This window comes from Coturnix japonica, chromosome Z (assembly GCF_054131305.1).
Source record: "Coturnix japonica strain WE chromosome Z, WE-NBRP24, whole genome shotgun sequence".
Taxonomy (NCBI): Eukaryota; Metazoa; Chordata; class Aves; order Galliformes; family Phasianidae; genus Coturnix; species Coturnix japonica.
The window spans coordinates 1369934-1388912 of record NC_140702.1 but is presented as its reverse complement, the minus strand read 5'-3'; the positions used below and the strand labels follow the sequence as shown (position 1 = coordinate 1388912).

Sequence of the window (18979 nt, the reverse complement as noted above, 5' to 3'; positions counted from 1 at the left end):
TCTGTCCAAACTGGTCTGGTTTGCAATGCCCTCATACTTCTTGAATCGCTCTGCTGTTAAAGGCGGAGCAATTCCTACAAGTGCCATGGCCCCACTGTTGTTCTAATTCTTGTTTCTTTGTTTTCCACACGCTGCTTTTCAAGCCTCCTTTTTCTTTACAGTCAAAGTTGGAATTGCACTGTGAGGTGTCTGAACCTTGTTGTGCCTCTACATAAAGAGAACAGCAGCAAAGCCTGACAGGTGACTGTGCTGACAGCTCTTGTAGCCAGTAACACGTAACTGTGCTAAATCCCTTGTGACGGCTTTGATTTAATTTTTGCCAGAGAAATCCTTGTAAAAGGAACTGCAGCAGTGTGATGAGCTAAGGTGAAGATGCTGGTTTCAGTAGTGCTCTAAGCTGAGTGGAAGGGCAATTGAATGAGGGTTATATGCTTTCTCTGGGACGATAAGGTTTTTTTTCCTGAGGGAAAGAGCCAGCTTTTCATGGGCTATATGTGGGCTTTGGCAAGGGCAGACAATCCAGTCTGTCAGGAAGCCATTTGAGGTGCTTCAGGTTTGTAAGCTTGTCTTTTTGTTTTTCAGGCGGATATTTGGAGCATGGGTGTACTGCTGTATGCTCTGCTGTGTGGGTTTTCCCTTTTGATGATGACAATATGATGGCATTCTACAGGAGGATACCAGTGGGTATCAGTGGTGCTAGAATACACTGAGAAGGGAAATAGCTGAGCTTGACAAGAGGCCTTGCTTTTCGGATGGCAGAACATGCTGAGCTGTGGGTAGAAAGGCCTGTCTGCTGAATATTGTCCCTGTTTTTGCTGCTTTGTCTACCAGTATTTTGTGGATTTGGTTCTATGCTTGGTTGGCCTATGTGGCACTGTAGCCTGATTCTATACCATGATAGCATACAGAATTTAAGGAGAAGTATTTTCTTGCCAATGGGCTGGATTTTTGGTATCTGGTTCTTCAACTGGCTACTCCCTGTACTATCTGTAGTAAAAATACAAACACAACATTTGATTTCCCAGAAATGAATGTTCCTAAATGCCAGCTCTTCTCATGTCTACGAAGAGCAAAGTTCTGCATTTGCTATTAGAATTTCCTCTTCCAGAATCAGGAGTTAATGTAGGATCCCACAGATTGCCTTCAGAATCCAACAGTTAGTTGTGTTTCTTTTCGGAGAACTTAATCAGAATGCAGTATAAAAATTGATAATCTCATGGGTATTAAGTTACAGGCTTGCTATTTCTGCACTGAATTTGTTTTTATTTTACATGGTTGTGATCTGAAAGTTGCTTGAAACGCAGGCACCTCGGCACTGTTGTGTAACTGAATTTCACACATTATAGAACCTCAAATATCCTGGAATCTAAAACTCTGACTTGTTTTCAGTCTGCTGCTTGAGTCTAATCAGGGTCATAGTGTCTGTGTGAAGTGGAGTGTGTGGGGAGATTGTTGCTGCAGATCCTGGGCAGTTGCTGTGTATTTGCAGACAATGGCTGCTGTTGGTCACTGGGTGCCACTGTTGCTCTGCAGAACAGCTGTGCTGTGCATGCAGCACAGCATGCTGTGCACGCCATGGAACTAGGAATCAAGAAGAGATAGAAGCATCACTTCTGCTCTAGTAAAAGGTCTCATCTGCTGACAGGCTTTTGTACTTGAATTCAGAACTCAGGACCTGTTGCCACAGAGGGACTAGTTGCTGAAGTTGGATGACTCTTTCTGTTTACTCCTTGTAATATGTAGCCGTAACACTAACTATTTAAAAAAGAATCTGAAATCATGGCTAATTATTGACTGCTGCACAGCAGAACACTACCACGGTGAGATTGGGCTGTGAGATGACTTGAAAGCTGTTTCCTCAGTATAGGTCTTATTCTTGCAGCTGGGACACCTTGATGAAGACTGTGTAACAGCTTTCTGTGTTTCACAACAAGAGAAGAGAGAGTAGATCAGCATTAACATCAGAGGTAATAAATGTATGTCAGTAATTCTCTGTATTTAAGCCCACTCCTACAGTAAATAACCTTACTGTATGAACAGACTCTAACACTCACTTATTCTCAAACATGAAATATTTCACACCTTTCAGAGGTAAGGTACCACTGCAGAACTTCATAGTCTACCTAATAACTACATTTCTGAAGTTCACATTTATTCCTTTTTTCTCCTTTAATTGTGTTTTTTCAACCTTTCTGTTATATTTTACCATGCTGAAATCCTTATGAATCTCTGGAAGTCCAGGCAGACTCAAAACAGAAACTGATGGATGAACAGCAGATGTCACATGCTGGCTTAACTCCCTGCTTTGAAATGTTTCACTAATAGGTGGAAAATATCAACACGTCAGGTAAGACAACAAAGCAAATTTGGGGAATTACAGTTCACAAATACTTCAGAAAATAAATTAATTCCAGTAACTTTAGAAAATAAATGAGAAAAGCTGAACTGAGTGCTGCTAGAGATGCTGTATAAATGTCAATAATGACATTCCAAGCTGTAGAAGAGATTTAAAACATGATGGGTACTCTGGCTTTAACCTGAATCTGAAAGTTGTCTCTTGCAATTGAGTTGTCTTTCTATTAAATAGAAAGTGGTAGAATTTGAAGGATTGTTAAGATTTCCATATAACTTTAGTAAGACTAGATGTAAAATGTAAGTTTTATCTAGGCGAGATCGTTTGTGGAGTCACTGTTACTTCTTTTTTAGGTACAGGGAATAAAGAGAACAATCGACCTACAAGGGGAAAAAGTTCTTCAGTTCAAGTCTGTGATATTTTCACAGTCTTAATTCAAAGGACTTCTAATGCCTGATAAGTAATTCAAGCTTTTTATACTACACTGAGTCTGTCAAGCATTGTACCCACGGTTCTCATAGTAGTCAAAAAGCTGCTGAAAATCCAGCTGAATGTCGATGCTCCTTGGAGCTGGGCTGAAACTAGCCCCCAGAAATGGGAGTCCAGCTGAAATGCTGTACAAACTGAATTAGTAGGAGCTTTGCCGTTCACTTCAGTAGAGAGATTCTGGCACCAGCTTTAGTTTTCACTTCCAGCAATTGTACAATACACTAACTTCCAAGCAAAAACTAGCGTAGTCTGCTTCTTTATCTCAGACATATTGTAAGAATCATCTGACGCCTGAAACTACCCTAATGTGATCAGACGTGAAGGTTGCACATCAAGGGGAAAATATGGCAGACATGCAGAACTTTTCTTTGTACTGACAATGTTTCTGAAGAGATCTACATCCTCTTGTTTTATAGTGGAATTACGACCAGTTGTGTCAACCTATCTCTTGCTTCAGTCTAAGAAGGCTCGTGGCAAGCACATTCCCTTGAGAATTCCATCCCAAACAGGACGTGCCAGTACCACAGAGTCAGGAAGCCTGGGGGTAAGTTTTAGAGTTCACAGAATCACAGAATCACAGAATGACCCGGGTTGGAAGGGACCTCAAGGATCATGTAGTTCCAACCCCCCTGCCTAGCAGGGCCACCAAACATACACCTTTACTAGATCAGGTTGCCCAGGGCCCCGTCCAACCTGGTCTTGAACACCTCCAAGGACGGGGCATCCACAACCTCACTGGGCAGCCTGTTCCAGGACCTAACCACCCTTCTAGTAAAGAACTTTCCCCTAACATCCAACCTAAATCTTCCCTCCTTCAACTTAAAACCATTTCCCCTAGTCCTGCTATTATCAGCCCTTTCGAAGAGTTTACACCCCTCCTGGGAGTAAGTTCCCTTCAGGTACTGAAAGGCTGCAATGAGGTCACCCCGCAACCTTCTCTTCTCCAGGCTGAACAAACCCAACTCCCTCAGCCTGTCCTCATAGGGGAGGTGCTCCAGCCCCCTGATCATCTTTGTGGCCCTCCTCTGGACCCTTTCCAAAATCTCCATATCTTTTTTGTACTGAGGGCTCCACACCTGGACACAGTACTCCAGATGGGGCCTCACAAGAGCAGAGTAGAGAGGGATGATCACCTCCCTATCCCTGCTGACCACCCCTCTCCTGATGGAGCCCAGGATCCCATTTGCTTTCCGGGCTGCCAGAGCGCACTGCTGGCTCATGTTAAGTTTCTCATCTATCAGGACCCCTAGGTCTTTTTCTGCCGAGCTGCTCTCAAGGACAACTCCTCCCAGCCTGTACAGGTGCCTGGGGTTCTTCCGGCCCAAGTGCAAAACCTTGCACTTTTCCGTGTTGAACCTCATTAGGTTCACCCGAGCCCAGCTTTCCAGCCTGTCAAGGTCCCTCTGAATGGCATCTGTTCCCTCCACCGTATCGACTGCACCACTCAGCTTGGTGTCATCAGCAAACTTGCTGAGGGTGCACTCCATTCCCTCATCGATGTCATTAAAGATGTTAAAGAGCACCGGTCCCAAGACAGACCCTTGAGGGACGCCGCTCGTTACCGGCCTCCACCTGGACATAGAGCCATTGACCACCACCCTCTGTCTGCGGCCTTTCAACCAATTGCTTATCCATCTAGTTGTCCACCCATCAAATCCACCTCCCTCCAATTTGGAGATGAGGATGTGATGGGGGACCATGTCAAAGGCCTTGCTCAGGTCCAGGTAAATGACATCGGTCGCCTTCCCTTCATCCACCAACGCCGTCACTCCATCATAGAAGGCCACAAGATTAGTTAAGCATGACCTTCCCCTGGTGAAGCCATGTTGGCTGTCTCGGATCACATGCTTGTTCTTTATGCGATCAAGCATGTTGTCCAGGAGGATCTGTTCCATAATCTTCCCAGGCACGGAGGTGAGACTCACCGGCCTGTAGTTACCCGGGTCGTCCCTGCTCCCCTTCTTGTAAATGGGAGTGACGTGACCCTTCCTCCAATCATCCGGGACCTCACCTGACAGCCACGACTTCTCAAATATGATGGAGAGCGGCTCAGCAACCACCTCAGCCAGCTCCTTCAGGACCCTGGGATGCACGCCATCTGGCCCCATAGACTTATACTCATTCAGTCTAAGGAGGCACTCTCAGACTTGCTCTACCCTTACAGTGGGGAGGGATTTACCTCCTTGGTCCCCACATAGAGGTATGGGGGTGCAAGACTTAGGGACGTGAAAAAGACTAGAATCCTGGCCACCAGTGAAGACCGAGGTGAAGAACTCATTCAGCACCTCAGCTTTCTCTTCATCTGTTGAAGCCATTTCTCCTTTTAAATTTACCAGAGTAGGTACGCCCATTTTGGCCTGTCTCTTCTGGCCAATGTACCTGTAGAAGGTTTTCTTATTGTTTTTCACATCCCTCGCCAAGTTCAGTTCTGCCTGCGCCTTGGCTTTCCTGATCCCATGTCTGCAAGTTCGGACGGCATCCCTGTATTCTTCCCGGGTGACACAGCCTTGTTTCCAGAGCTTGTACACCCCTTTCTTCACCCTCAGTTCTCTTAGCAGGTCCTTGCTGAGCCATGCCGGTTTTCTACCTCTCCTGCCCACTTTCTTAATCAGGGGAATGGAGACCTCTTGTGCTGCCAGGAGGGCATCCTTGAACAGTAGCCAGCTCTCCTCAACGTCCTTATCTTTGAGGGCAGCGCGCCAGGGGATCTTGGCCAGCATTCCATTGAGAAGCTTGAAGTCTGCTCTTCTAAAGTTCAGCATCCTGGTCCTGCTCTTTGCCAGGCCCACATCGCTTGAGATCACAAACTCAACCAGGGCATGATCGCTGGAGCCCAGGCAGCTTCCAACCTTGACGCCTTTGATGATCTCCTCAGCGTTGGTGAGCAGCAGGTCCAGCAACGCTTGACCTCTGGTCGGTCTGTCCAATACCTGAACCAGAAAGCTATCATCAATGGATTCCAAGAGCCTTCTGGAGCTCTTGCAGCTCGCCGTGTGGTTTTCCCAACAGATGTCAGGATGGTTGAAGTCCCCCACCAGGACAAGAGCCCGTGAGCCAGACGCCTCACGCATCTGGAGCAAGAAAGCCTCATCAGCAGCCTCCCCTTGATCAGGTGGCCTGTAGTATACCCCTAATACCAGCTGACCTTTATTAGTCCCATCTCTAATCCTAACCCACAGGCTCTCAACCTGTTCTTGACTGTTTCTCATGGGGAGCTCCTCACAGTTTATCCAATCTCTGACATAAAGGGCGACTCCCCCACCCTTCCTACCTCGCCTATCTCTCCTAAAGAGCCTATAGCCATCGATGGTAGTATCCCAATTGTGGGAGTCATCCCACCAATTGTGGGAGTCATCCCACCAATGGCACAAGGTTCAGCACAAGGTTCTGGTCAAAATGCCTCTGTGTGCTGAAGCTCTGCCCGGGTAAACAGTCTGGTGGCCTAAACATCGGTGAGGGAGCATGTGTGCAACCAGTCTTGGTCATCAAATCTTGTTCTATGATAAGGCCACCCACTCAGTGTATGAAGGCAAAGGATGTAATCTTTCTAGATTTCAGGGAGGCCTTTGATCCTGTCCCTTTGGCTGCGTGTTCCCAACCTCTCGCTCAGCCACGTAGACCAATAGTACTATTGAGGTTTGAGATCTTTCTGCTCTGGATGGGTTCCTTTTGTTATCTCTTGGTGGTGTTATCTCTTTTCTCCAGTCATCAGGGCTGTAAGATCTGTCAATGCTTGCAGAGTCTGTCCATTTCCTCTTTCTGACTTCCTTCTCTTGCAGTTAGAGTAAGCTCTGTGGTCTTTCATACTCGCAGCTGGGCTAAAGTCCAGCAGTCTTTGGCCTTGGGCTTCAGGAAGTTTAACTGCATCTTCTAGGCAAGTTCTGTGCAAGATTATTCTACTCAGAAAGCACAACAAATCAGAGAAGAAAAATAGCCTCATGAAAATAAAACCATAGATTGGCTTGGATTGGAAGGGTCCTTGAAGATGACGTAGTCCCACACCCAAGCTATAGGCAGGGATATGTATGGGGCTTTTAGCTGTGGTGTATGAAGAGATAGAGGGTTGTAGGGGCCTTAGGGTTACATGGAGCTGCTAGGGGCTGTCGGTGGCTGTGGGGAGGTATATGGAGTTGTAACAGATTGTGGGGGTGTAGGTGTGGTATATATATGTACATCTTTGGGAGTATCCGTATGAAAAAGATAGATCCATGTGTGTTCTGGGCTGCACTGAAAAAGGGGTGGCTATCAGGAGAGGGAGGTGATTGTCCCCTCCTGCTCAGCTCTTGTGAGGCCCTATTTGCAGCACTGTGTCCAGGCCTGGGAAGGATGTGGAGCTGTTGGGGTGGGTCCAGAGGAGGGCCACTGTGATGATCAGAGGGCTGGAGCAGCTCTCCTATGAGGAAAGGTGGAGGGATCTGGGCTTGTTTAGCCTGGAGAAGAAGGGAGACCTCATTGTGGCCTTTCACTACTTGATGGGAGTGTATAAACAAGAGGGGGAATGGCTGTTTATGAGGGGGGGTAGTGATAGGACAAGGGGGAATGGTTTTAAACTGAGACAGGGGAGGTTTAGGTTGGATCTTAGGAAGATGTTTTTCACTCAGAGGGTGGTGACGCACTGGAACAGGTTGCCCAAGGAGGCTGTGGATGCCCCATCCCTGCAGGCATTCAAGGCCAGGCTGGTTGTGGCTCTGGGAAGCCCGGTATGGTGGCTGGTATCCCTGCACCTAGCAGTGGTGATGGCTGCGGTCCTTGGCAACCCATGCCATTCTATGATTCTCTGATATGGGGGGATATGAGTCTATAGGGTGGACAATAGTGGGATGTGCATGCAGACACTCGTGAAGCCCTGTGCACACACACACGCATATGCAGTTCCATCCTCACTTTATGCAATCCTGTGTGCACTCACATGTGTTTTGTATTGATTTCCTGCTGAATCCTCCTGTGGACTCGTAGTTAGGCTGGGAGTGAAGGGGAGCACTGGGTAGCTGTTTGTGTTCCCTGCTGTGTGCTGTGGGGTTGTGCTGGCAGCGGTGTGGTTGGTTTGCTTTTCCTTGGGAGGGTGGGAAGGAGCTTAGCAGGCACGGTTCTTTTCCCTTTATCACAACTTCTGGGTTGTGATAAGCTGGTATCTTGTCATTTTTTATTATTTCAGGTTGGGTGTTGTAGTGCAAGCAATCTGGGGAACATGATTTATCGTCTCCGTAGCTAACGCTGTGTGGGATATTTTGACCTGCTTTGGCTTGCCAGTGCTTTCCTCTGTCTCCATTTGTCTGGAGCCTCGTTGAAGTATATGCCTAATGTGGTAATATTTTCTTCTTTCCTAGCTGTTGTGGTATAAAGAAGCGCAGAAAGGTGCTGGAACAGCTTGTTCTAGATGGCATCTCCAAGCAATTGGAGAAGAGGAAGAATCTTCAGGAATAGTCAGCATGGATTGACCAAGAGCAAATTGTACTTGACCAACAGTGCTAGGTGAGCTTCTGCTTTAAAGCATCAAGCTGTATAAACAAGGCAGTTTTAAAAGCAAGCTTGCCAGTTCTTTTTTAACCAGTGATTTTTTCAGGAAGGAAAACTTTGAGATGCTGTTTGCTAATGGAAGATGGAGAGAGGAAAAGCAAGAGAAAGGCATGATGTGTGCATAGCCACCACATCCCATCTGCAGCGTTCTCCCCCTGTGCAAACAAGGAGCAGCTCATCAAGCTTGTCTGGGCCATGGAAAGGGAGCATGCAAACATCTGGGCCAACCCAAACGAGTTAGTTCTGCAGGTTGGTTGTTTTCTGCTGTTTGTCTCACATCCTGTTGCTCAGCAGTAGATTTGTTCATGTTCAGTGCCAACAGGAAACTCTCACAGCATTTTTGTTTCTGCTGTCCCAGCACTTTGATCCCTTGCTGCTGGGATGGGGTGCTTGAAGAATGATGCATGTGTTGATGTCCAGCCTGGCTTTGAGGATGAGTCTGCATCCCTGGCGGGACTGAGGGTGGGAGCAGGCCAGGTTGAATCCGGTGCACTTTGCTCTCGTTCTTAGTGCTTGTTCTTGCGCAGGAGGGCAGGTGTTGAACCTCATGAGCCAGTGCCTGCAAGTGGGGTTTGCGGAGAAAGAGGTCCTGCAGGTCTTGTGTGACACCCATGGAACCGTAGCGAGGCTGCATGGGTGTAAAACACCAGGAATCAGCAGAGGTGTGAAGGTGAGCTGTGGGCTGCAGTACCACAGGAAGGGATGTGTGTGCTCTGGGTTTGGATGCTTCAGTGTGTTTTAAGTGACTGAGATACCACTGCTCAGCCCGCTTGAGTGTATAGAACAAGCGTCACATCCATTCTGATGGAGTATTGTGAAAGGAGTCCTATGGGTTTGAGACCTGCCATTAACCTTGTGGGCAACATCCAGGAGCTGGGGATGAGGCAAGGAAAGTTGAAGCAGCTGGTATCTTACTAGGAATGAAGGTGATTGCAGGAGCAGTTGCTGAGGGGAGGAAGGAAGTCCATGCTAATGAGCTCTGAAGCATCTGCGGGTACAGTACCAGAATAGGCAGCAGTCATGCAGGGGGCTCCCCAGCAGGAAGCTGGCTGATCCAAATGCTTGCTGAGAGTTTGGAAGCCCAAACCCTTATGGTCTCTGTAAGGGTGGCTAATAAAAAGATGTTAACCAAGATGGTGGTAAATAGTCAAAGGTTGTTAGCAAAGGAAAACTCACCCATATCAATACCTTGACCAGAAAGCTGAGGCAGTCTCAACTGGGGAGCAATCTCCAAGAGATGCTGCCTCAGTGGTGGTCAGCCTTTAAATGAGGTCTCAGAGGAGGTGGAGTCGAGGTCCACCCCTTACTGGAGCACAGCTAGATTACTCTCACCTGTGCTCCTGCAGCTGACCCAACACTTGCCTCAGCTGATTAATCAGAGGTTCAAGCTGTGATTTCCCATACAGTCTCTAAGCTGAAGGCAGCATCTCCTTGATCTGATGGTGGTGTGCCTGAGTGAGGGAGTGATCCAAGCTGGATGCAGAAGAGTCATCTTAATTTCTCTGCTATTTTACTTCAGATGACACCTATTGGGTGTTGGTTTCTTAAAATTTGGATCTAGAAGGTGGCCTCTCCCTTTGCTTCTGGTGAAAGCAAAGAAGTGCTGCAGGAGTAGAAGACAAAAGAGGTTTTCTTTGTGACAGGAACACCAATTATTTGATTCAAATGTGTAACTGTGATGAAGAGGGTGACGAACAGATCCACCTCAAAGACATGCTTGATCTCATAAGGAATGAGCAAGTGATCCAAGACAGCCAGCGTGGCTTTAGCAGGGGAAGGCCATGCCGAACCAATCTGGTGGCCTTCTATGATGGAGTGACGGCATTTGTGGAAAAAGGAAGGAAACTGATGTCATTGACCTGGACTTGAGCAAGATCTTTGACATGGCCCTCCACCACATCCTTATCTCTAAACTGGAGGGATGTGGATTTGACAGGTGGACCACCTGGTGGATAAGGGATTGGTCGAAAGGCCACAGACAGAGGGTGGTGATTCATGGTTCTGTGTCCAGGTGAAGGCTGATAACAAGTGGTGCCATGCAGGAGTCTGTCTTGGGACCAGTGCTTTTTTACATGGTTATCAGTGACACCAATGATGCAATGGAGTGCACCCTCTGCTGTTTGCTGAGTGGTGCGGCTGATGCAGAGGAAGGAAGGGATGCCATTCAGAGGGAGCTCGACCGAGAGGTTGGCCTAGGTGAATCTAATGAGGTTCAAGACAGCAAAGTGCAAGGTTTTGCACTTGGGCTGGAGGAATCCCAGGCATTTCTACAGCCTGGGAGGAGCAGTCCTTAAGAGAAGCCCCGCAGAGAAGGACCTGGGGGTCCTGGTGGATGAAAAACAGAACGTGAGCCATCAGCGTGCTTTTGCAGCTCAGAGAGCAAATGGTCCCCTGGGCTCCATCAGAAGAGGGGATGGCCAGCAGGGACAGGGAGGTGATTGATCTTCATGATCCTTGAGGTCCCTTCCAACCTGGGCCATTCTATGATTCTGTGATTACACTCGCTGTCAGAAATAACGGCAGCTGTACAGAAGCTGGATATATTTGGGGACAGTTCTTGTAACCAGCTGATTTTAAGACCTTGCCAGAGTTGAGAGTCTAAATTGCGTGTCAGAAGAAAGCTGGGAAAGTGGATATTGCTCATTCTTTTTCATTTGCTGATTCTTTCTTTAGTGTTTCTTTTCCAAAGGAGATTCTGGTGATGGAAGCAGTTGAAGAAAGAACCAAAGCAGCTCTTGCCAAGAGTGCTTGAAGTCCCTGTGGAGAGAAGCAAAGAACTTGGGCTTCCTCTGGGATGCTCCCCACCATGTCTCAGGAAGGAGACAACTGCTGTTCCACTTTCTGCTCTGTGTGTAGAAAGGTACGTCTGGGTTTTTTCTGCTTGTTTTTTCTTTCTTTTTCTGGCTTTGAAGGAGAAGGGGTGGAGCAAGGGGAGACCCACTGGTCATTTGTTACCTCAAGAGCAGGATGGATTCTGCATTGACTGTGAAAAACCTGGGCTAGTAGCATGGGCATGTTTCAGGCTGGACTCTTCTTTTGCTGCTTGGTTTCCTTTTGGCTACAGGGAGACAGCTGTGTAAAGGTGTGTTTTCAAACCCACTCTCCAAAACCAGGTTTCATTGTTGCAGGTGGTTCAGTGTGCTCTTGCAGTGCAGATGCTGTAGTTTGCTGTAGAATCTGAATGGTTTCTGTTCCTAGGGCAGGACTGGGAGGAGGTAGTGAGAAGAGAATTCAATGCCTGAGGTGTATCTTAGTGAGCAATGTTGGCATGAGGTGCTGACAGTCTTGAGCTGTCAAAGGCCAGTGAGGCTCAGACTCCTTAACCTGCTGGAGCAGGGTGGAAGCAAGGAGTGGGCACTGCCGTCCCAGCAGCTGCACTTGGTTCTGGTCTGCCAGGTCTGTGCTGGCCTGGATTTCTTCTGAGAAGTTTGTTGGAGCTGCTTGGAGTAGTGAAGGGTGGGGAAGAAGTGCTGCTCAAGAGCTAAAGCTCTGCTTGATCATTTTGGATGGATTTAACCATGGTATCTGAAGACATAGTTTCCATCAGAATGATCCCAGCATTGTGCAAGTGTCTCAGCTGAAGCCCCTGAGCAGAGGTGTGAGAGCACCTGCCTCCTCCAGCTGAGCCATAGGAAAGCTAACTGTGCCCAGTAATTACAGCTTCTGCAGATTGAATGTGCTTCCAAGTGTTTTCCTTAGTGATCAATAATGTCCCAGCACTGTGATATTCCATCTCTGTCACAATCTGGATCATCTCTGCAATCCTTCGGTGCGAATTCCCACCACCATTTCTTCCGTTTTCTCTTTAGAATCAGTGTGGTGCAGTTCCCTGTGTTTGTGAGCAGCAGCCAGCAGGCTGCAAGAGATCCAATGGCAGCTTTCAGCACACAGAGGGATGTGATGGGGACAGACTGTCCTTACCGCCATGCAGAAGGGAGTTTTTACCGTCCTATCTCAAGAAGTATGAAAGAATAGAGTTTGAATGATAGTTGTGAGCAGGTGCTGTGCTGTAGGGGATGTCAGGTAACCATTCCTATGGGCGTGCGGGAAGGAGCAGTGAAAGTGATGTATTAGTTTGTGTTTTGGCTGTTGGAGTGCAGTTCCATTTTTGGGAGCAAAACTATGGGCTAAGATGGAAAACAGAAGGGAGGAGGCTGATACCTGGATCGTGGGCTGAGCTTTGGTGACTGCAGCCATTTGCAGTAGAAGTTTTGCTGTTTTGCACAGTGGGGTTCATAATGGGAGCTGATGATGAATGGGAGCTGCATGAGGGACAGATTTCCATGTTCAAGTTCCAGTGCCTCAATGACTTTATTTTAGTGAGGAGCCCAAAACTGAACATAAGACTTGAGGCGCAGCCTCCCCAGTGTTAAGTCCAAGGGGATGATTACCTCTCTGCTCCTGCTGGCCACACTATTTCTTATACAGGCCAGGATGCCGTTGGCCTTCTTGGCCACCTGGGCACACTGTTGGCTCATATTCAGCATCGACCAACAGCCCCAGGTCCATTTCCTCTGCACAGCCCTGCAGCCACTCAGCCCCAAGCCTATAGCGCTGCATGGGGTTATTGTGGCCAAAAAGCAGGACCCGGCACTTGGCCTGGGTGTACCACATCCCATTCACCTCAGCCCAGAGAGGTTGATCCAGCTTATGTAGATCCCTCTGAAGGGGCCTCCCTACCCTCAGGCAGATTGACACCAGCTCCCAGTCAAAAGACAAAAAGAGAAGGAAGCAGAAATGAAGAAGGCTTCTCTGAGAGCTGCCACTGCACATGCAGAGGTGAGTCCTTGTTATGGACAGAAACAGCTCCTGTTCTCAGGGCCTCCATGATGAAGATGTCACTGGATGGGTGGATGGGGGGGGGAGTAGTAGATGTAGTCTACCTTGATTTCAGCAAGGTTTTTGATACTGTCCCCCATGACATCCTTATTACAAAGCTGAGGAAGTGTGGGATAGGTGAGTGGACAGTGAAATGGGTCGTGAACTGTCTGACTGGCAGAGTGCAGAGGGTTGTCGTTGGCGGTGCTGAGAGGGGATTTGATCCAGGTTTATAAATACCTGAGGTGTGGGGGCCATAGTGGCACGGCTGGTCTCTTTTCAGTAGTGCGTGGGGACAGGACTAGGGGTAATGGGGTGAAACTTCTGCATAGGAAGTTCCACACAAATGTGCGCAAGAACCTCTTTACAGTGAGGGTGACGGAGCACTGGAACAGGCTGCCCAGGGAGGTGGTGGAGTCTCCTTCTCTGGAGATATTCAAGACCCGCCTGAACACCTACCTGTGCGACGTGGTGTAGGGAACCTGCATTGGCAGGGGGGTTGGACTCGATGATCTCTAGAGGTCCCTTCCAACCCCTACAATTCTGTGATTCTTTTGGATTGTGGGAATGCAAGAAAGAATATTCTGAGCAAAAGCTGTGGAGTGAGATAAATGGCATGAGAAAGCAAAGCTGATAACCAAGGAGGGCACCAGAAGAGAAAACAAAGTCCAGTAGGGCATATTTAGAGACAGGTGAAGAACCCTTGAGCGCACTAAGGAGTACTAGGGTGCTCTGGAATGTCTCTTGGGCTCCCTACAGCACACATACTTGCTCTGGGGCATGTCTGGATGTCTGTAGAGCTAATTGTGGGGCCCTGAGAAACCTCTGGGGCACATTAGGGGGCACTGGCTTCCATGTGAGTGTTCCCAGGTTCCCAGAAGTCAACAGGGAAGACTTTGGAGACCCCTTGGGAAGACTCAGTGGGGCCCTAGAGTGATGTAGCAGCTTGTGTTGGTTGCATCTGCTTGGCAGGGAAGCGATTTCCCTGGTAGGAGCTGACTGAATGGGAGGTGATTTCCTTGGTTTAATTAATTTAATTACCTGGAATATAATTAAATAACACTGTTCAGCGTTCAATCAAGATTATATTTTTCCAAAGTACTTCAGTCGTGCATCTGTAGCAGCTTTGCTAAAATATATCAAGTTTATTCAAAATTCCAGTGATGCTCCTAAAGCACTTGAAGTGCATTTGAGGTGGGGAGGGACAAAAAAGCTCTGAGAGAATCATCATCAAATCAGAACATGGGAACGGTAACTAATAGCAGAGATTCTGATAAGAATATCTAAATTTTCAAATTACCTTTTTCTGAAGTTGTATTTCACCAAGTTTCATCAATGTGCACACTGAAAAGCTGACTTGCTATGTTTCTTTTTATAAAAAATCATGTGTTACAATTGAGAAAAGAAGGTATAGCATGGAACATTCTCCAAGTAAAGTGCAAAAAACATTTCTTCACAGTTCCAATTAATGTCTTATGTTTTGTTCAGACTCACTAAATGATGTATTTCAGGGTACATCACATGGGAATATAAGAAGACTATTCAGAGCAGGAGCTGCAGAGCAAGATGAACGGCATGGGAAGGTAAGGCCGGGAACCAAGGACACAGCTTTTGTGTCACTCAGCCACCTGTGGCAGAGGTCAGGATTTCAGCAGGGATTTCTGCAGACGTTCCTTGAACACCCCCAGGGTGGGTGACTCCACCACCTCCCTGGGCAGTCCATTCCAGTGCCTGGCCACCCTTTCTGAGAAGTAATATTTCCTAATGTCCAGCCTGAACCTCTCCTGCCGCAGCTTGAAACCATTCCCTCTAGTTCTATCAGTAATGACACGAGAGAAGAGGCCGACCCCCAGCTCACTGCAACCTCCCTTCAGGAAGTTATAGAGAGCAATGAGGTCTCCCCTGAGCCATCTCTTCTCCAGGCTGGACATTCCCATCTCCTGCAGCCTCTCCTCATATGGCCCCATTGTGCTCCAGACCCCTCACCAGCTTTGTTGCCCTTCTTTGAACACGTTCCAAAGCCTCAGTGTCTTTTTTGCAGTGAGGGGCCACAAACTGGACACAGAATTCGAGTTGTGGCCTCACCAGTGCTGGGTAAAGGGGGACAGTCACCTCTCTGCTCCTGCTGGCGTCACTGTTTCTGTTGCAAAATGTATGTAAGTGTCACATGTGTGACATCCTTTTTGATGGAGTTCTGTGACTGGAGTTCAATGGATTTGAGAGCTGACTTGAAGCCTGTGGGCATCACCCAGGAATTGGGGTGAGAGGATGAGGTGTAGGAACAGGAACCTCTTTGGTCGTTATTAACTCCCAACTTTTTGGTCAGGAATCTCTGTGTGTTTCTTTATCATGTAAAGAACAGAGTCATTGTGCAGCTTGTGAATGAATTGATTCACGCCTGCTGATTGGTGCTGTTCTCTACAGGGAGCTGCAATGGAAATGGACACTTGTGGTCCGCTGTCCAGCCCCCTCTTGTGTTGGATTTTCTGGGCTTTGAGACACGTCTTCCAGATGCACTTTGTGTTATTTCTGATGTGTTGACCTGTTGAGCTCCAGCCCCAAATGAGGATTCAAGTACTACCACCACAGTCCATTGGGACTGTAGTATTTCTTGCTAAACAGAATTCGTGTGCACCCTTGTCTTTCGTCTGCACAAAGGATCTTGTAATCATCTCTGTCTGTGTTTCTTTTAGACCCCGAGATGGAGCAGAGAGGAACACAGACTTGGGTGGATCTTCATTCAGGAGCAGGGACACGTCATGCTCATCTGAGGTGTCTGGCTGACAGCAAGAGCAGAGAGGTAAGTTTCATAGGGTCGCGTGCCCATTTTATTTTATTTTTAATTCATGATGCATAGAGGCGTTCCCCAGACAAAGTGAGCATTTCTCAACTGGACTTTCTAGAAATGAGCTAGGCAGTGAAAATGGGTTTGAAGCATCCCTAAGAGCCCCGCAAGAGAATGCTGAGAGTTAATCTGGCACCCTCCTTTGGAAACGTCCGTTGTCTGTCAGCTCTTCAGCTGTGCCCTAACACCTCCCATTGCGCTGCCACACCAGGATAGAATTCCAAGCCCACACTGAGTCCTGGAATGTTGTGGTGCCGTGTTGGAATCAGATGTGACCACGTGGTCTTGGCTCCCCGCCTTGTGGGGGGTCATGGTGGACCAGGCTGTTGGCCGTTGGTGATGTCATAAGCGTCTGGAATGAGGGGAGGAGCGGTGCGTTCTGTGTTCCTTTGTGGGTGAGCTAGTGGTCGGAGTGGTTGGTTGTCTTGTTGGTCTTGTGCCTTTAGTGCCGTTAGTTAGTGCTTTTAGTTAGTGCCGTTAGTTAGTGTCGTTACTTAGTGTCGTTAGTTAGTTAGTGCCGTTAGTTAGTTAGTGACTTTAGTTAGTTAGTGACTTTAGTTAGTTAGTGACTTTTGTTAGTTAGTGATTTTAGTTAGTTAGTGACTTTAGTTGGTGCCTTTAGTTCCTTTTTCTTCACACCGTCGTGTGCAGCAGCTTGTAGGTAAGCTGAGCTGGCGTGGGATGGATGGGTGGGCAGTGAGGTGTTGAGAACTGCTGGCTGTCGGAGCTCACAGCACCGTATTGCTTACTCTTGACCATCAGACGTAATTTTCCCCTGGTACACACGTTCCAAAGGGGGTATCAGTAAAGTTGGCACCTGTCCTGTGCTTCTTCCATTGTCTTTGCTCAGTAGTGGAAGCATTGTAAAGTTGCTGGGCGGACAGGCATCACGTAGCCTGAGACTCAGCATGTCTTGCAGCAAGTGGATGGGACGGTTGTGCTGTGAGTGTTATTCCATGACTGTCTTAGCCCTGCTCACTGACCTGCTCTTTCTCTCTCCTCTCCTCACCCTCCGCCCACTGCCTCGATGCAGCTTTTGCTCTCATTCCATCAGAGCAAAGCGACAAGGAACTGCTGCAGATAGCTTGAGGTGATCTCACTGCCAGGTACGTGCAATGATTTGTCTCCCCGCATGGTTTTGCAACAGGGCATGCGAGGGTTTTTCTGAAGAAGTGTCTCCATACTGTGCTGTGTGAATAGAGAAAACAGAAGTGTGTTTCTGCTCTGTTCCAGCTCTTCACACTTGCTGTGATGGGCGTCGCGTGCAGTGGCATCAGCCGTGAGCCTGAGGTGGCGGCGACGGAGGTACAGTATGAACCTCTGTCTGGTCTTTGTTCCCTGTGTTGAGCCAGCAGAGGGAGCTGCAGATGTACTCTCCTGCAGGAAAGAATGGGCCAAAAAGGGCCTGGCCAGCTGTCTGCGCCAGTGCCATTGCTGATTAGTCTGGGTAGAGAGAGATGCATCATTGCATGGCCTGGCAATGCACGCCAGAAAGGGAAATAACTGTGATGAGACGTGCAGCTCCTTCTGAAGTGCTCCTGATAAGGACGGAGCGCATTTGCTGCAGCTTTCTGTGCAGATGTGCTCCTCACCTTGAAATCCTCCTGGTTTGTCCTCAGCTCCTGACCACGGTCTGTGCTCTGTTTTGCAGGCTGATAACATGCGGAAGCCGCAGCTGGTACGTGCTATGTCATCTGTTAACGTACCAGCGATTGCGGCGGCCCATGTTATTAGGAGCCACGTCGCCCAGGGGCCAGATGAGCTCTCCCTTGAGGTAAGCAGTTCCAGGCATTCCTTCTTGTCATACACGGGAGAGTAGTGTAGGGTGTGAACGCCTCAGGAATAGTCTCAGACACCTTCAGAATATCTCCCTTGCTGTCAAGCTTGAGGATATTCTGCAGCACAGAATTAGGCAGTTATTTGAGCTGTGATTTCCTGCCAGCTGTGCTGAAGATGGGATTTATGTTTCAATCTCTTGCAGGTTGGAGACATGGTGAGCATTATTGCAATGCCACCAAAGGAGCTGAGCCCCTGGTGGAGAGGCAAGCGTGGCTTTGAGGTAGGCACATGTTTGTGACTAGAGAGCACAACTTGAGTAGAGTCGGGAATCTCAGGTTGGAGCTGCTCTGCCTGCACAGGATGGCTGCTGGATGCAAACAGTTGCCGTGTGTCGGTGTCAGAGGACCTTCCCTTTGGCTCTGCGCTTGGGCTAATGCCCACCTGTCTTTTTGTTCTTATTACAGGTTGGGCTTTTCCCTGGTGAGTGCGTGGAACTCATCAGTGGAAAAGTTCCCGATTCCCTCGTCAATTCATTGCCAGAGCCAGGTACGTATGTTACATTTGATAATTCGGGTTAGTAAAATGGGATCAAAATGTGGGTTTCAGGGGATTTTTTAATACCCAAGTTCAGCAAGCTTAGCAAGAGGACTGCATTAAGCTCCTTGGGCACCTCCAGGGATAGGGAAAATATGTTCTTGCGCGTCCTTGTTGGGAATGCTCTTCCCGATGTTACATGCTTTGTCGAGTGCATTATGTTTGGCCTCGTCCAACCGAGCCAAACCTGAAATTGAAATGAACTGGTTTCTTTGTTTTGTTGTGCAGTGCCAAGGAGACGGGGCAAGCTCATCCCCTTCCTTCGCTCCCTGGTGAAGGCCCGCCCCAGGAGAGCGACGGAGCCGGAGCTGAAGAAGGAAGGGGTGTTTGGGTGTGACCTGGGGGAGCACCTTCTGCGCTCTGGCCGTGATGGTAAGGAACAGCCCATTCCTGAGATCTCGCTCCGTTGGGCAAGTTGAGCTAACCACTGGCTCTTGTTCTGTAGTCCCCCAGGTCCTGCAGAGCTGTGCTCAGTTCATAGAGCAGCATGGCATGGTGCGGGGGATATACCGCCTCTCTGGCGTCATGTCTAAGATCCAGCGACTACGGTAAGAGAGCTGCGACTGACACAGCTGTCAGTAGGG

At 48.3% G+C, this 18979-nt stretch overlaps 1 protein-coding gene and 2 long non-coding RNA genes across 5 annotated transcripts; all 3 read left to right on the top strand.

The window, feature by feature from the left end:
- The first annotated feature begins 1183 nt into the window (after positions 1-1183).
- Positions 1184-8691, top strand: LOC146753347 (uncharacterized). Of its 3 annotated transcripts, XR_014939924.1 has the most exons (5): positions 1184-1967; positions 2242-2347; positions 3259-3386; positions 8170-8314; positions 8406-8691. It is a non-coding gene; the product is annotated as an uncharacterized LOC146753347 (long non-coding RNA). The 3 variants fall into 3 exon arrangements; XR_014939925.1 differs by lacking the exon at positions 2242-2347 and having other exon boundaries at positions 8406-8690; XR_014939923.1 differs by lacking the exon at positions 1184-1967 and having other exon boundaries at positions 1979-2347; positions 8406-8690.
- Positions 8692-15520: 6829 nt separating this feature from the next.
- Positions 15521-17322, top strand: LOC146753346 (uncharacterized). The gene is made up of 3 exons (XR_014939569.1): positions 15521-15977; positions 17056-17128; positions 17256-17322. It is a non-coding gene; the product is annotated as an uncharacterized LOC146753346 (long non-coding RNA).
- Positions 17323-17682: 360 nt separating this feature from the next.
- LOC146753345 (rho GTPase-activating protein 32-like) lies at positions 17683-18947 on the top strand. Its single transcript, XM_085529343.1, has 5 exons — positions 17683-17796; positions 18004-18081; positions 18266-18347; positions 18624-18767; positions 18841-18947. Exons 1-5 carry the CDS (start codon positions 17683-17685, stop codon positions 18945-18947), a joined length of 525 nt encoding a protein of 174 aa, XP_085385469.1.
- The last annotated feature ends 32 nt before the right edge of the window (positions 18948-18979 follow it).

What these genes read in the sequence shown, in the direction of transcription:
- LOC146753345 (XM_085529343.1), top strand. Translation starts at nt 17,683, where the DNA reads ATGCGGAAGCCGCAGCTGGTACGTGCTATGTCATCTGTTAACGTACCA. An exon ending in CAGATGAGCTCTCCCTTGAG is followed by an intron (nt 17,797 to 18,003) that starts GTAAGCAGTTCC and finishes AATCTCTTGCAG; the next exon opens with GTTGGAGACATGGTGAGCAT. An exon ending in TCTGCGCTCTGGCCGTGATG is followed by an intron (nt 18,768 to 18,840) that starts GTAAGGAACAGC and finishes CTTGTTCTGTAG; the next exon opens with TCCCCCAGGTCCTGCAGAGC.